Source organism: Coregonus lavaretus (assembly GCF_964263955.1).
Source record: "Coregonus lavaretus genome assembly, chromosome: 6".
NCBI lineage: Eukaryota > Metazoa > Chordata > Actinopteri > Salmoniformes > Salmonidae > Coregonus > Coregonus lavaretus.
In genome coordinates this window covers 62465521-62482626 of record NC_139993.1, presented here as the reverse complement: position 1 = coordinate 62482626, position 17106 = coordinate 62465521, and the positions used below count along the sequence as shown (strand labels likewise).

At 48.2% G+C, this 17106-nt stretch overlaps 1 protein-coding gene across 1 annotated transcript in view; it reads left to right on the top strand.

The window, feature by feature from the left end:
• The window catches only part of LOC311131365 (insulin receptor-like), a 181951-nt gene that overhangs the window by 139130 nt on the left and 25715 nt on the right, over positions 1-17106 (top strand). Inside the window, exon 3 of the mRNA XM_084164326.1 lies at positions 8080-8404. Within this exon, the coding sequence (XP_084020452.1) occupies positions 8080-8404 (325 nt within the window). The remainder of the gene's footprint in view (positions 1-8079; positions 8405-17106) is intronic.

Here is a 17106-nt window from a genome sequence, read left to right as displayed (position 1 = left end):
AAGGTTGGTGTAGTGTTAGTGGAACAGTGATAAGGTTGGTGTAGTGTTAGTGGAACAGGGATAAGGTTGGTGTAGTGTTGGTGGAACAGGGATAAGGTTGGTGTAGTGTTAGTGGAACAGTGATAAGGTTGGTGTAGTGTTAGTGGAACAGTGATAAGGTTGGTGTAGTGTTAGTGGAACAGTGATAAGGTTGGTGTAGTGTTAGTGGAACAGTGATAAGGTTGGTGTAGTGTTAGTGGAACAGTGATAAGGTTTGTGTAGTGTTAGTGGAACAGTGATAAGGTTGGTGTAGTGTTAGTGGAACAGTGATAAGGTTGGTGTAGTGTTAGTGGAACAGTGATAAGGTTGGTGTAGTGTTAGTGGAACAGTGATAAGGTTGGTGTAGTGTTAGTGGAACAGTGATAATATTTGTGTAGTGTTAGTGGAACAGTGATAAGGTTTGTGTAGTGTTAGTGGAACAGGGATAAGATTGGTGTAGTGTTAGTGGAACAGTGATAAGGTTGGTGTAGTGTTAGTGGAACAGTGATAAGGTTGGTGTAGTGTTAGTGGAACAGTGATAAGGTTGGTGTAGTGTTAGTGGAACAGTGATAAGGTTGGTGTAGTGTTAGTGGAACAGTGATAAGGTTGGTGTAGTGTTAGTGGAACAGTGATAAGGTTGGTGTAGTGTTAGTGGAACAGTGATAAGGTTGGTGTAGTGTTAGTGGAACAGTGATAAGGTTGGTGTAGTGTTAGTGGAACAGTGATAAGGTTGGTGTAGTGTTAGTGGAACAGTGATAAGGTTGGTGTAGTGTTAGTGGAACAGTGATAAGGTTGGTGTAGTGTTAGTGGAACAGTGATAAGGTTGATGTAGTGTTAGTGGAACAGGGATAAGGTTGGTGTAGTGTTAGTGGAACAGTGATAAGGTTGGTGTAGTGTTAGTGGAACAGGGATAAGGTTGGTGTAGTGTTAGTGGAACAGTGATAAGGTTGGTGTAGTGTTAGTGGAACAGGGATAAGGTTGGTGTAGTGTTGGTGGAACAGGGATAAGGTTGGTGTAGTGTTAGTGGAACAGTGATAAGGTTGGTGTAGTGTGAGTGGAACAGTGATAAGGTTGGTGTATTGTTAGTGGAACAGTGATAAGGTTGGTGTAGTGTTAGTGGAACAGTGATAAGGTTGGTGTAGTGTTAGTGGAACAGTGAAGGTTTCCAGGATGCTGCTTCCATCTTCTGGATTCATCCCTTCTCTTCTCCTCCACCCCTCCTCCTCCATCCCTCCATCCGGCGTGAAAAAAACAAAACAAGGCGTATGAATGAAAGAGGGGCCGTGGCCTGGAAACGCAAGAGGGAGAGAGATGCAGGGGTAGGGAGACTGGTTCAGGCTGAGCTGGGGCTGTGGGTGAATGGAGGGGTGGAGGGGGATGAATGAATGGCCTGTGTGGCACAGCTAACATAACTTAGCGTGATCAGAATGGGAATGCTGCAGGGCAGTGTTAGCCGCAGTGTTAGCATAAACATTGTGCTAGCTAATAGTAGTCTCTGAGCAGGCCTGGGGGCTGAGAGGGAGGGAGATAAAGGATGGAGAGAGAGAGAGAGAGAGAGGAGGGAGCTCCCCTCAGCAGCGAGAAATGGCCTCGTATTCTCCCAGTGTGCCTCTGTCTGCTCCCTGTCTGTTTGCCATTGAAGGGTTAACCTCAGGCAGCTCTCCTCCCTGACATGGAAGAGGCCATTGAATGGCTGCTTTCCACAGCCAGCAAACACATTGGTTAAGGGTGAGGGCGGATCTGGGGTGGGAGCTGTACTACGGCATGGATTCCTCCTGGGGGATCGGGAGTCAGACTGACACAGCACGGCATGGTCACAGCATGTACACACTGCACAGCACAGAGAGGGGAGAGCGGGGAGGGAAAGTATGTTGATGCATTTTTTTCTTTGTGTGAGTGTTCACTGCTCAGTGTGAAGGGAAACGGCTCTGATGTCAGAGAGAGACCTCTCTGAACCCACACTATCCCTCCTCCAGCCCCCTCCATCCCTCCCCTCCCCTCCCCACCTCTCTGAACCCACACTATCCCTCCTCCAGCCCCCTCCATCCCTCCCCTCCCCTCCCCACCTCTCTGAACCCACACGATCCCTCCTCCAGCCCCCTCCCTCCATCCCTCCCTCCCTTCACCTCACCTCCCCACCTCTCTGAACCCACACTATCCCTCCTCCAGCCCCCTCCCTCCCTCCCTTCACCTCACCTCCCCACCTCTCTGAACCCACACTATCCCTCCTCCAGCCCCCTCCCTCCCTCCCTCCATCCCTCCCCTCCCCTCCCCACCTCTCTGAACCCACACGATCCCTCCTCCAGCCCCCTCCCTCCATCCCTCCCTCCCTTCACCTCACCTCCCCACCTCTCTGAACCCACACTATCCCTCCTCCAGCCCCCTCCCTCCCTCCCTTCACCTCACCTCCCCACCTCTCTGAACCCACACTATCCCTCCTCCAGCCCCCTCCCTCCCTCCCTTCACCTCACCTCCCCACCTCTCTGAACCCACACTATCCCTCCTCCAGCCCCCTCCCTCCCTCCCTCCCTCCCTCCCTCCCTTCACCTCCCCACCTCTCTGAACCCACACTATCCCTCCTCCAGCCCCCTCCCTCCCTCCCTCCCTTCACCTCCCCTCCCCACCTCTCTGAACCCACACTATCCCTCCTCCAGCCCCCTCCCTCCCTCCCTTCACTTCACCTCCCCACCTCTCTGAACCCACACTATCCCTCCTCCAGCCCCCTCCATCCCTCGCTCCCTCCCTTCACCTCCCCTCCCCACCTCTCTGAACCCACACTATCCCTCCTCCAGCCCCCTCCCTCCCTCCCTTCACCTCACCTCCCCACCTCTCTGAACCCACACTATCCCTCCTCCAGCCCCCTCCATCCCTCCCTCCCTCCCTTCACTTCACCTCCCCACCTCTCTGAACCCACACTATCCCTCCTCCAGCCCCCTCCATCCCTCGCTCCCTCCCTCCCTCCCTCCCTCCCTCCCTCCCTCCCTCCCTCCCTCCCTCCCTTCACCTCACCTCCCCACCTCTCTGAACCCACACTATCCCTCCTCCAGCCCCCTCCCTCCCTCCCTCCCTCCCTCCCTTCACCTCACCTCCCCACCTCTCTGAACCCACACTATCCCTCCTCCAGCCCCCTCCATCCCTCGCTCCCTCCCTCCCTCCCTCCCTCCCTTCACCTCACCTCCCCACCTCTCTGAACCCACACTATCCCTCCTCCAGCCCCCTCCCTCCCTCCCTTCACCTCACCTCCCCACCTCTCTGAACCCACACTATCCCTCCTCCAGCCCCCTCCCTCCCTCCCTTCACCTCACCTCCCCACCTCTCTGAACCCACACTATCCCTCCTCCAGCCCCCTCCCTCCCTCCCTCCCTCCATCCCTCCCTCCCTCCCTCCCTCCCTCCCTTCACCTCACCTCCCCACCTCTCTGAACCCACACTATCCCTCCTCCAGCCCCCTCCCTCCCTCCCTCCCTCCCTCCCTCCCTCCCTCCCTCCCTCCCTCCCTCCCTCCCTTCACCTCCCCTCCCCACCTCTCTGAACCCACACTATCCCTCCTCCAGCCCCCTCCCTCCCTTCACCTCACCTCCCCACCTCTCTGAACCCACACTATCCCTCCTCCAGCCCCCTCCCTCCATCCCTTCACCTCACCTCCCCACCTCTCTGAACCCACACTATCCCTCCTCCAGCTCCCTCCCTCCCTCCCTCCCTCCCTCCCTCCCTCCATCCCTCCCTCCCTTCACCTCACCTCACCTCCCCTCCCCACCTCTCTGAACCCACACTATCCCTCCTCCAGCCCCCTCCCATTTTGTGATGTTTTTGTTCGTTTTGGACTTCGGTGAGGGGTTTTCCGGCTGTTCGGGCACACACCATTTTCTCTGGAGGCAAGCTGAAGTTCGGAGCCATAATCTACTCCCCTTCGTCAGTGATTGGTCAACAGTAGGGATTCTTCAAGACAGTCTTTGTTGTCGTTCAAGGAGAGACGATTCGTTTTCATGCAAATTAAGATCTCTTTGGCAAAAACTTAAACAATTTCAAAATTAATGACAGATTTCCTGCCCCCTCCCTCCCCTCTTCCCTCCCTCCCTCCCTCCCTCCCTCTCTTCACCTGCCACCCCTCTTAGAGCCCACACCATCCCTCCTCCAGCCACCTCCCTCTCTCTCATCACCGACACCCCCATCTGTCCTCTCTCATTTCAGACAGGCAGTGAGGAGGCCTGCCCCTGCCTGCTTGCTGAGAGGCAGAGGGATCCTTCCTTGTTATTCTGTTGGCAGTAACAGTGTGTGTGATGTCACCGTGGTGTCATCCCTCGAACGCTGTCTGGCTGGCTCGCTAACTGGCACACTGGCACCCACTAATACATTCTTAATTCTTTGATTTTCAATTCTTCTTCTCCTCTCCCAAGAGTTTTCCTCCTGTCAACTGTTAAATAATTCAGTGGCAACATCATAACCCTTCCCCCCAAAAAAACAAAATGAGCGCTTCAGGCCTTTCTTTGTCCTGCGCAGCCACGTTGCCAGCCATGTATGGAATGAGAAGCACTCCTGGAACGTTTTCCGCTGGGGTTAGCACAGGGCGGATATTTCAGAACTGTCCACTGTGTGTGTGTGTGTGCGTGCGGATGGGCGGGTCCTGAGGAGGATGATGAAGACTCCCAGCCTGTGGTCGCTCTCAGTGTGTCCGCACTAGCAGTGTCCCCAGATGGCCCCGCACTGTATGCTGCAACACACACCTCACTGCACCACTATTAATGGTCTAGTGGACACAGCATCCTCTACAGCACTCACCAGCAGTGTTATTGGGATTCGTTACTTTAAAAAGTAATCTAGTACATATTACTCCTTTTAGATTTAACAAAAGTAATCTCGTTAAGTTTCATGGAAAGTAATGGGATTCCACCATAGGCCTTGCTACCGGTAGGCTGTCAGATGAGCTAAGGTATAGATTTCCTTTTTTAGTAGGCTAATTTTCGCCATTGTTTGGTCGATTTGGTTTGACTTCCATGCATCCTTGATGATCAGTAATTTTTATTTGATTGTGACTTATTTCAATGCATTAACCTATTACAGTACCAGTCAAAAGTTTGGACACACCTACTCATTCAAGGGTTTTTCTTTATTTTTACGATTTTCTACATTGTAGAATAATAGTGAAGACATCAAAACTATGAAATAACACATATGGAATCATGTAGTAACCAAAAAAATAGTTAAACAAATCATAATATATTTTATATTTGAGATTCTTCAAATAGCCACCCTTTGCCTTAATTGACAGCTTTGCACACTTGGCATTCTCTCAACCAGCTTCACCTGGAATGCTTTTCCAACAGTCTTGAAGGAGTTCCCACATATGCTGAGCACTTGTTGGCTGCTTTTCCTTCACTCAGCAGTCCGACTCATCCCAAACCATCTCAATTTGGTTGAGGTCGGGGGATTGTGGAGGCCAGGTCATCTCATGCAGCACTCCACCACTCTCCTTCTTGGCCAAATAGCCCTTACACAGCCTGGAGGTGTGTTTTGGGTCATTGTCCTGTTGAAAAACAAATGATCGTCCCACTAAGCCCAAACCAGATGGGATGGCGTATCGCTGCAGAATGCTGTGGTAGCCATGCTGGTTAAGTGTGCCTTGAATTTAAATAAATTACAGACATTGTCACCAGCAAAGCACCATAACACCTCTTCCTCCATGCTTTACGGTGGGAACTACATATGCAGAGATCATCCGTTCACCCACACCGCATCTCACAAAGACACGGCGGTTGGAACCAAAATTCTCCAATTTGGACTCCAGACCAAAGGACAAATTTCCACCGGTCTAATGTATATATTGGTTGCAAAAATGTTGTATAATCATTTAAATTGAAAAATTGTAGGTTTTGAATCCAGCGTCGTTTTGTGTATCATTTAATAAACCCTGTGCCATGGAATCACTACCTGGAAAATCTCTTCCCAACTATTTTATGCATGTTTCTGATTTAAATTTGTAACAAATAGGGCATTTTCATAGACTGTAAAGCCAGATCAGTGGTTATTGCAAAAAGCAGGTTAACCCACAAGAGTCGATTGGTGTGTCAATCTTAACATTTTACATTATTTGGTACATTATCGTCATTTAGCAGACGCTCTTATCCAGAGCGACTTACAGTTAGTGAGTACATACGTTTTCATACTTTTGTCCCCGTATTGGTCCCCCTTGGGACTCGAACCCACAACCCTGGCGTTGCAAGCGGCATGCGCTACCAACTGAGCTACACGGGACTTAAGTAACATAATAAAAAAAATCCCCATCAAAATCTGTCAGTTTAAGCTCGAGATATGTGGCTTTGTGGAGTAAAGTGGAATGTTTACCCTCTCAGACGCTCTCGTAAAGAAAACCTAAAGCAAAGGAGTTTTAAGTTGCGTAACTAACGGAGAGCTGAAAGTCCTGCTGCCGTGTGTGTGTGTATATATGTGGTAGTTGGAGCTGTGAGCCAAGTTGTTTTGACAATGCCTGTTTATGAGCTGGTTGTGTCCGAGTCTGGCTGCGCTGCGGCGGGTTATTTTTACCGTGGGCTGGGGACCGGCGACCAGGGAAAGGAGCTACTATAGCAGGATCTCTGACTGTGAACTAGGTCGTTGTTAGAAAGGGGTCATCCCACCAGGCAGGTGCTATATGCTACTGGGAGTCAAGCCAGCACAGTTCAGTGAGTAGCAGGAATGTGGCTGTCCTCTATGTGCAGCCGGCCGGCCGTACAGAGGCCCCAATGTATTGTGACTGTGTGACCCAGCCAGCCTCTCCCCTCTCCCCTCTCCCCTGCTCACCAAACACACAGAACGACACAGAGCTTTGCCACAGCAGCCTCTCCCCTCTCCCCTGCTCACCAAACACACAGAACGACACAGAGCTTTGCCACAGCAGCCTCTCCCCTCTCCCCTGCTCACCAAACACACAGAACGACACAGAGCTTTGCCACAGCAGCCTCTCCCCTCTCCCCTGCTCACCAAACACACAGAACGACACAGAGCTTTGCCACAGCAGCCTCTCCCCTCTCCCCTGCTCACCAAACACACAGAACGACACAGAGCTTTGCCACAGCAGCCTCTCCCCTCTCCCCTGCTCACCAAACACACAGAACGACACAGAGCTTTGCCACAGCAGCCTCTCCCCTCTCCCCTGCTCACCAAACACACAGAACGACACAGAGCTTTGCCACAGCAGCCTCTCCAATCCCCTCACTTGGTTCTGCCTGTTCCTGTTCCGTCTGGGGTGTCTGTCTCCGTCTGGGGTGTCTGTCTCCGTCTGGGGTGTCTGTCTCCGTCTGGGGTGTCTGTCTCCGTCTGGGGTGTCTGTCTCCGTCTGGGGTGTCTGTCTCCGTCTGGGGTGTCTGTCTCCGTCTGGGGTGTCTGTCTCCGTCTGGGGTGTCTGTCTCCGTCTGGGGTGTCTGTCTCCGTCTGGGGTGTCTGTCTCCGTCTGGGGTGTCTGTCTCCGTCTGGGGTGTCTGTCTCCGTCTCTGTCTCCACGGCGGGCTGCTGTTCGCACCGGTGGACCAGAGGACTCCCAGCATTGGTGCTGGACCAGCTCTGGTTACCTTTACCGGGAGCCCTGCCTTAACCGGGACCCAGATCCTAACCGCTGTCTGCCTATATCCCCCCAGAGTTACCTGGGAAACACAGGAGATATTCTGGCTCCGAGGCGCTATGCTCGGCACTTTGGGAAGGCTGTCTAGAACTTCAGGATAGATCCATCGGTGGCTTCCGGATGTTTGCCCCTCCCACCCAAATAAATGAAATGAATCTGACACAAATTACAAACGTTCAGTTTCTAGCTAGTGTTGGTTGGAAGAGCAGAGCTGTATTTGACCAATAGGAGTGAGATGACCAGCTGAATGGCTAAGGGATACACAGTAACCCATTTGATCCAGATGATTAGTTTTATCTACAGTCCAATCGGATACAAGACCGAACTCAGACAGCTTTACACTGAGGATTGTACAAATGTTTTCCTCCTGTATTGAGTTTGAATTCTTACCTTCATCCCTCTCTCTCTCTCGCCCCGCCCCTTCCTCATTCCCCCCCCCCCCCCCAACAGTGTGTCCCTCCACCTGTAAGCATCGGGCCTGTACCCGACATGGCCACTGCTGCCACGACCAGTGCCTGGGAGGCTGCTCGGAGTCAGGCAACGCCAGCCGCTGTGTGGCCTGCCAGAACCTCCAGCACCAGGACACCTGCGTGGACCGCTGTCCCCAGGGATACTACACCTTCAAGGGCTGGCGCTGCGTCTCTCTCTCCTTCTGCCAGGACCTCCACAACCAGTGCAAGAACGGAAAGGGCAACGACTGCCACGAGTACGTCATCCACAACGGAGCCTGCATCCCAGAGTGCCCGTCAGGATATACCACTATCAACTCTACTACGTAAGTCTTAGATATATATATAACATGACAGCCATATACCACTATCAACTCTACTACGTAAGTCTTAGATATATATATAACATGACAGCCATATACCACTATCAACTCTACTACGTAAGTCTTAGATATATATATATAACATGACAGCCATATACCACTATCAACTCTACTACGGAAGTCTTAGATATATATATATAACATGACAGCCATATACCACTATCAACTCTACTACGTAAGTCTTAGATATATATATATAACATGACAGCCATATACCACTATCAACTCTACTACGGAAGTCTTAGATATATATATATAACATGACAGCCATATACCACTATCAACTCTACTACGTAAGTCTTAGATATATATATATATATAACATGACAGCCATATACCACTATCAACTCTACTACGGAAGTCTTAGATATATATATATAACATGACAGCCATATACCACTATCAACTCTACTACGTAAGTCTTAGATATATATATATAACATGACAGCCATATACCACTATCAACTCTACTACGTAAGTCTTAGATATATATATATAACATGACAGCCATATACCACTATCAACTCTACTACGTAAGTCTTAGATATATATATATAACATGACAGCCATATACCACTATCAACTCTACTACGTAAGTCTTAGATATATATATATAACATGACAGCCATATACCACTATCAACTCTACTACGTAAGTCTTAGATATATATATATAACATGACAGCCATATACCACTATCAACTCTACTACGTAAGTCTTAGGTATACAGTTCCTTCAGAAAGTATTCCTACCCCTTGACTTATTCCACATGTTGTTGTGTTACAGCCTGAATTCAAAATGGATTAAATAGATTTGGTTTCTCACCCATCTACACACAATACTCCATAATGACAAAGTGAAAACATGTTTTTAGATTTTTTTTTTCAAATGTATTGAAAATGAAATACAGAAATGTCTCATTTACATAAGTATTCACACACCTTTGCCAGCGATTACAGCTGTGAGTCTTTCTGGCTAAGTCTCTTAAGAGCTTTCCACACCTGGATTGTGCAACATTTGCCCAAAATTCTTCAAGCTCTGTCAAGTTGGTTGTTGATCATTGGTAGACAGCCATTTTCAGGTCTTGCCATAGATTTACAAATAGATTTAAGTCAAAACTGTAACTCGGCCACTCAGGAACATTCACGGTCTTCTTGGTAAGCAACTCCAGTGTAGATTTGGCTTTGTGTTTTAGGTTGTTGTCCTGCTGAAAGGGGAATTCATCTCCCAGTGTCTGGTGGAAAGCAGACTGAACCAGGTTTCCCTCTAGGATTTTGCCTGTACTTAGCTCCAGTCCTGGATACTAATATGGTGCCGATAGACATTGCCTCCTTGTTTGAGGATCCAAAGCATTTCGTTTTTTAAAATGTTATTTCTCACGTTATTAGCCCAGAACGTTCTTTACATTATTACATACAACCAGAAAGAGCTTTTAGATATCAGAGAGGCGGTAACTCACCAGCATTTCTACCAGGAATACGACTTTCCTGAATTGGATCCTTTGTTCATACTTATCCCAGAGGCTGCTGCAAGACATCACCGCCGGAGAAGAGGTATTCGGAGTGGACTTCTGGTCCGACTAAGGAGTTTTGCACACCATCCACCGCTTCCGAGTATATTACTAGCTAATGTTCAGTCCCTGGACAATAAAGTAGACGAGCTCAGGGCGAGGATCTCTTTTCAGAGAGACATCAGGGACTGTAACATACTCTGTTTCACGGAATCATGGCTCTCTCCGGATATACTGTCCCCGTCCATACAGCCAGCTGGGTTTTCAATACATTGTGCGGACAGGAATAAAGAACTCTCTGTGAAGAAAGGCGGAGGTATATGTTTCATGATTAACTACTCATGGTGTGATTGTGGTAATGCACAGGAACTCAAGTCCTTTTGTTCACCTGACCTAGAATACCTCACAATCAAATGCCGACCGCATTACCTCCCTAAAGAATTTTCTTTGGTCATCGTCACAGCCGTGTATATTCCCCTCAAGCCGATACCACGACAGCTCTCAAGGAACTACACTGGATCTTGTGCAAACTGGAAACTGCATATCCAGAGGCCGCATTTATTATAGCTGGGGACTTTAATGCAGCAAATCTCTACCGAAGTTCTATCAACACATCGCCTGCAGTACTCGCGATTCAAAAACTCTTGAACATTGTTACTCTCCCTTTCCGGGATGGCTACAAGGCCCTCCCCCGACCTCCCTTCGGCAAAGCAGATCACGATTCTATTTTGCTCCTCCCTTCCTATAGGCAAAAACTAAAACAGGAAATACCTGTGCTAAGGTCTATTCAACGCTGGTCTGACCAATCGGAATCCATGCTTCAAGACTGTTTTGATCACGTGGACTGGGACATATTCTCCGGTTTGCCTCTGAGAATAACATTGACGTATACAGTGCCCTCCACTATTATTGGCACCCCTGTTTAAGATGTGGTCGAGGACTTCCAAAAATTCTCCTTTTTTTTTAAACAACATAGAACCCAAATGCAAAAAAAGAGAAAAATCCAACCTTTTATTTAAGTACATTACTTTGGTGGTTAAAAAAAAAATCACACATTTAGAAAAAAAAAAACTTGAAATCATGTGTCCCACAATTATTGGCACCCCTAACAATTCCGCTGAAAATTTTAATTGATTTTTTAAAAAATATATTTTTCTGTAGTTGCTAAAGTTGGTCAGGGTATCTAGGAACTTTTAATTAGTAATTCATGACTTCCTGTTTCCCTGGGGTATAAATATGACGTGACACAGAGGCCTAATTCTCTTACCCATTTGTCAACATGGCAAAGAAAAAGCCTTTTCTCACTAACACTCACAAACGTAAACGTCTGGAGTTTGCTAAGCGGCACTGGGACTTTTTGGCAACAAACACTCTAAGTGGGTCTGGCGTAAAACAAAAGATGAGTATGCCGAAAAGCACCTCATGCCCACCGTGAAGTATGGTGGAGGATCTGTGATGCTGTGGGCCTGTTTCTCTTCCAAAGGCCCTGGGAACCTTGTTAGGGTGCATGGCATTATGAACGCTTTGAACTACCAGGACATTTTAAATAAAAACCTGATGGCCTCTGCCAGAAAGCTGAAGATGGGTCGTCATTGGGTCTTTCAGCAGGATAATGATCCAAAACATGTGGCAAAATCTACACAAAAATGGTTCAGCAGTCACAAACTCAAGGTCCTCCCATGGCCATCTCAGTCCCCAGACCTCAACCCAATCGAAAACCTGTGGGGCGAGCTAAAGAGGAGAGTGCATAAGAGAGGACCCAGGACACTGGATGATCTAGAAAGATTGTGCAAAGAAGAATGATCAAAGATCCCTCTCTCTGTGTTCTCCAATCTTGTGAAATGTTATAGGAGGATATTAAGTGCTGTCTTGTTGGCAAAAGGGGGTTGTACAAAGTATTAACATCAGGGGTGCCAATAATTGTGGGACACATGATTTCAAGTTGTTTTTTTTCTAAATGTGTGATTTTTTTTTTTTACACCAAAGGAATGTACTTAAATAAAAGGTTGGATTTTTCTATTTTTTTGCATTTGGGTTCTATGTTGTTTAAAAAAAAAAGGAGAATTTTTGGAAGTCCTCGACCACATCTTAAACAGGGGTGCCAATAATTGTGGAGGGCACTGTATACTGACACAGTGACTGAGTTCATCAGGAAGTATATAGGGGATGTTGTTCCCACTGTGACGATTAAAACGTATCCAAACCAAAAACCGTGGATAGCTGGCAGCATTCGCGGAAAACTGAAAGTGCGAACCACCACTTTTAACCACTGCAAGTTGACTGGGAATATGATTGAATACAAACAGTCCAGTTATGCCCTTCATAAGGCAATCAAACAGGCAAAATGTCTCAGAGAAGAGACAAAGTGGTAGTCCCATGTAGCTCAGTTGGTAGTATGAAAAATAAAACATTATAATAATTGTATGCACTCACTAACTGTAAGTCGCTCTGGATAAAAGCGTCTGCTAAATGACTAAAATGTAAAAATGTAAAGTGGAGTCACAATTTAACGGCTCAGACACGAGACGTATGTGGCAGGGTCTACAGACAATCACGGATTATAAAGGAAAACCAGCCACGTCGCAGACACCGATGTCTTGCTCCCTGTCAAGCTAAACACCTTCTTCGACCCGCTTCTGAGGATAACACAGTGCCGCCAACACGGGTTGCTCCAGAGGACTGTGTGCTCTCGTTCTCCATGGCCGACGTGATTAAGACATTTTAAGCGTGTTAACCCTCGCAAGGCTGCCAGCCCAGACGGCATCCCTAGCCAACCGCAGATCAGAGCATGCGCAGATCAGCTTGCTGGAGTGTTAACAGACATATTCAATCTCTCCCTATCCCAGTCCCCACTTGCTTCAAGATGTCCACCATTGTTCCTGTACCCAAGAAAGCAAAGGTAACTGCAATAAATGTCTATCACCCCGTAGCATTCACTTCTGTCATCATGAAGTGCTTTGAGAGGCTAGTTAAGGATCATATCACCTCCACCTTACCCGACACCCTAGATCCACTGCAATTTGCATACCGCCCCAACAGATCCACTGACGATGCAATCGCCATCGCACTGCACACTGCCCTATCCCATCTGGACAAGAGGAATAACTATGTAAGAATGCTGTTCATTGACTATAGCTCAGCATTCAACACCATAGTACCCTCCAAGCTCATCATTAAGCTTGTGGCCCTGGGTCTCAACCCCGCCCTGTGCAACTGGGTCCTGGACTTCCTGACGGGCCGCCCCCAGGTGGTGAAGGTAGGCATCAACATCTCCACTACACTGATCCTCAACACTGGGGCCCCACAAGGGTGCGTGCTCAGCCCCCTCCTGTACTCCCTGTTCACCCATGACTGCATGGCCACGCATGCCTCCAACTCAATCATCAAGTTTGGAGACGACACAACAGTGTTAGGCCTGGTTACCAACAATGACGAGACAGCCTACAGGGAGGAGGTGAGGGCCCTGGCGGAGTGGTTCCTGGAAAATAACCTCTCACTCAACGTCAACAAAACGAAGGAGCTGATCGTGGACTTCAGGAGACAGCAGAGGAACACGCCCCCATCCACATCGACGGGGCCGCAGTGGAGAAGGTGAAAAGCTTCAAGTTCCTCAGCGTGCACATCACTGACAATCTGAAATGGTCCACCCACACAGACAGTGTGGTGAAGAAGGCGCAACAGCGCCTATTCAACCTCAGGACGCTGAAGAAATTTGGCTTGACCCCTAAGACCCTCACTTTTACAGATGCACCATTGAGAGCATCCTGTCGGGCTGCATCACCGCCTGGTATGTCAACTGCACCGCCCTCAACCGCAGGGTTCTCCAGAGGGTGGTGTGGTCAGCCCATCGCATCACCGGGAGTACACTGTCTAAAGTCCTTAAAGTCCTGGCTGACCTCACAGCAGAGATGTTAAAGTCCTGGCTGACCTCACAGCAGAGATGTTAAAGTCCTGGCTGACCTCACAGCAGAGATGTTAAAGTCCTGGCTGACCTCACAGCAGAGATGTTAAAGTCCTGGCTGACCTCACAGCAGAGATGTTAAAGTCCTGGCTGACCTCACAGCAGAGATGTTAAAGTCCTGGCTGACCTCACAGCAGAGATGTTAAAGTCCTGGCTGACCTCACAGCAGAGATGTTAAAGTCCTGGCTGACCTCACAGCAGAGATGTTAAAGTCCTGGCTGACCTCACAGCAGAGATGTTAAAGTCCTGGCTGACCTCACAGCAGAGTTTAGATGAATATGACAATAGAGGAGGAGGTCAAAACATCACATGTCTGTCTCGCTGTCTGATGTCCCCTGACCTGGCTAGGACGTATAGTGTCTACTCTACACACACCACATACATACATAAATACACTCCTTACTGTATACTCCAAATCTCTGACTGACTAGGCCTGGGCCTCCTGGCCTGCTAATGGGCCGGGCTGGAGCGGAGTAACAACACCAACCGTGTGCCATGCTCCTATTTGACACCAGAGACTGTTCCCTTTGTGGCTCTGAGTGACTGGTCACCTGACGCTTTCACAGTAAACAGCAGGCTCTGGAACAGCACGGGCACAGAGCCTCTGTTGGTTTTCATTGGGCTGCGTCCCAAATGGCACCCTCTTTCCTACGTAGTCCACTTCTTTCGACCTATAGGGCTCTGTTCAAAAGTAACTAGCCTGTACAGGGAATAGGGTGCTATTTGGGACGCATTCTCAGGACATTTGGCTTTATTTTCGACAGTTTAAACAGTTAAGTCTCAGAAAGAGACTGGTTTAGCAGAGATGAGGAGACATGACGTCTTCCCAAAGCCACACGCTGGCCCGTGATTGATGGTGTTGGTGTGTTGATCGTGTAGCTTAATGTGTTCTGGGAAGGCAGCGGGCCGCTGTGGACTGAACGTGTTGCTGAATGTGTTAGCCAGCGTCTCCAGTGTTTGCTGCACTGTGTTGCTTTTTTCCAGAGGACAGCATTGGTCTGAGCGCTGTTTAGCTTTTTCCAGAGGACAGTGTTGGTCTGAGCGCTGGGCTAGTCTAGGGAAATGCCCACCGTCCAGGTAGGTAAAGGTAGAAATACATTTGTTTAGGAGGCAAACACCACACACACACACACACACACACACACATACACACAAACACAAACATACACACTGGAAGTCCTGGAATGTACACTCTCTCATACTGAACACCAGAGCTGGGACCAAATCACTATTATTCGAGTCACAAGCAAGTCACAAGGACCAAGTCTCAAGTCGAATCCCAAGTAGAACGGGTCAAGACTCGAGTCAAGTCCAAGTCGTACATTCTAAGAGCAAGTTGAATCGAGTTTAAGTCAAGTAAAATAAAATATATCCATGCAACGACTTGTTCAACTACAAATCTTTGTCTATTTGTTGAGGCTACCAGACAGCCCTTTACATTATTTAGTCTACAACACATTTTCATTAGCCCATGTAACTGTAAAATAGGGACCTAGTAGCAGTCGTAAGGGCATGAAATCAGCAGAAGGCAAGGCAGGTTGACGTGATGGCAAGGCAGGTTGACGTGATGGCAAGGCAGGTTGACGTGATGGCAAGGCAGGTTGACGTGATGGCAAGGCAGGTTGACGTGATGGCAAGGCAGGTTGACGTGATGGCAAGGCAGGTTGACGTGATGGCAAGGCAGGTTGACGTGATGGCAAGGCAGGTTGACGTGATGGCAAGGCAGGTTGACGTGATGGCAAGGCAGGTTGACGTGATGGCAAGGCAGGTTGACGTGATGGCAAGGCAGGTTGACGTGAAGGCAAGGCAGGTTGAGTGTACTTTTATTTACAGCTCGTGGTGATCCAATGGTGAAAGCGCCATATCATACAAAATATACAAGTAGATTTATCAAATACACATGGGCAATAGCCCAAAACAAATAGCCTCTGTATCAGGCTTAACCTGTCCAATCTGAACGGACACAGGTAAAGGGCAAGACTGCACAGCCTCCCCTTGAGAAACCAAATTGAATCTGTCTGACAGGAGCTCAAACAGGTAGGCCTACATAATATAACCACTTGGACCCCAGGACCATACAATTACCCAATTGGCAATTACAACCAATGAACGGGTTCTACAATGTAAAAAGGCAATTTATATAATACATTGGTACATTCTTCTTAATCAGACTTAATGATTATTAACGATATTTCAACACCATGCATACATGGAACAGTCATTTTATCTTATTCAACGTTCTGACTCCAAAGCCACGTAGCCTATTTCTATGAGCACTGAACTGCGCGTTTCTATTACACACAACAAACATGACAGAGACACAGTTACACGGAACTCCGACATAACCCAGGAAATATTAACAAAGGAAACCATACATTGAATTAAATAAACAGAACTTCTACCTCATGAGTCTTGCCATGTCCACTATAAACATCGCGCCCACTCAGAGCAGGGGTAAGAAATGGTTAGCTAAATGAAAATGTATCGTAGGCCTATCAAACATGAAACAGTGTTGTCTACGTGTTGCAATAAAAGGTACGGGGATGGAATGATGAAACACTAGCAATTATTGTAGTATTAGATGGAATATAGATTGACCACATAGGGCCTTTGCGTTTAAACATGTGAAAGCAACAGTAAAAAATGTCAACAAGAGACAAAAATATACTCTCCACTGGCGGGAGTTTGGAGAGCGCACATGAAGAGCCTCACCACGGTAATAATTCATTTTAACAACAAATTCCAAAATGCAAGCTCCATAAGTAAATTATCAATTTCAAGCAATTGTTACATACCAAAAGACCAGTAGGCCTATGTTAGTAATTGTTGCCCCATTGCTGGTGAGCTTTGTAATGTAAACCGTTAACATTCTTGATCACCAATCAACTTTTGGAGCTGGATGTTAAACGCATGGTCTCCCGAGTGGCGCAGTGGTCTAAGGCACTGCATCGCAGTGCTAGCTGTGCCACTAGAGATCCTGGTTCGAATCGAGGCTCTGTCGTAGCTGGCCGTGACCGGGAGACCCATGGGGCGGCGCACAATTGGCCCAGCGTCGTCCAGGGTAGGGGAGGGAATGGCCGGCAGGGTTGTAGCCCAGCTGGTAGCGTTTGCAACGCCAGGGTTGTGGGTTCGATTCCCACGGGGGGCCAGTATGATTTTTTTTTAAAATAATAAT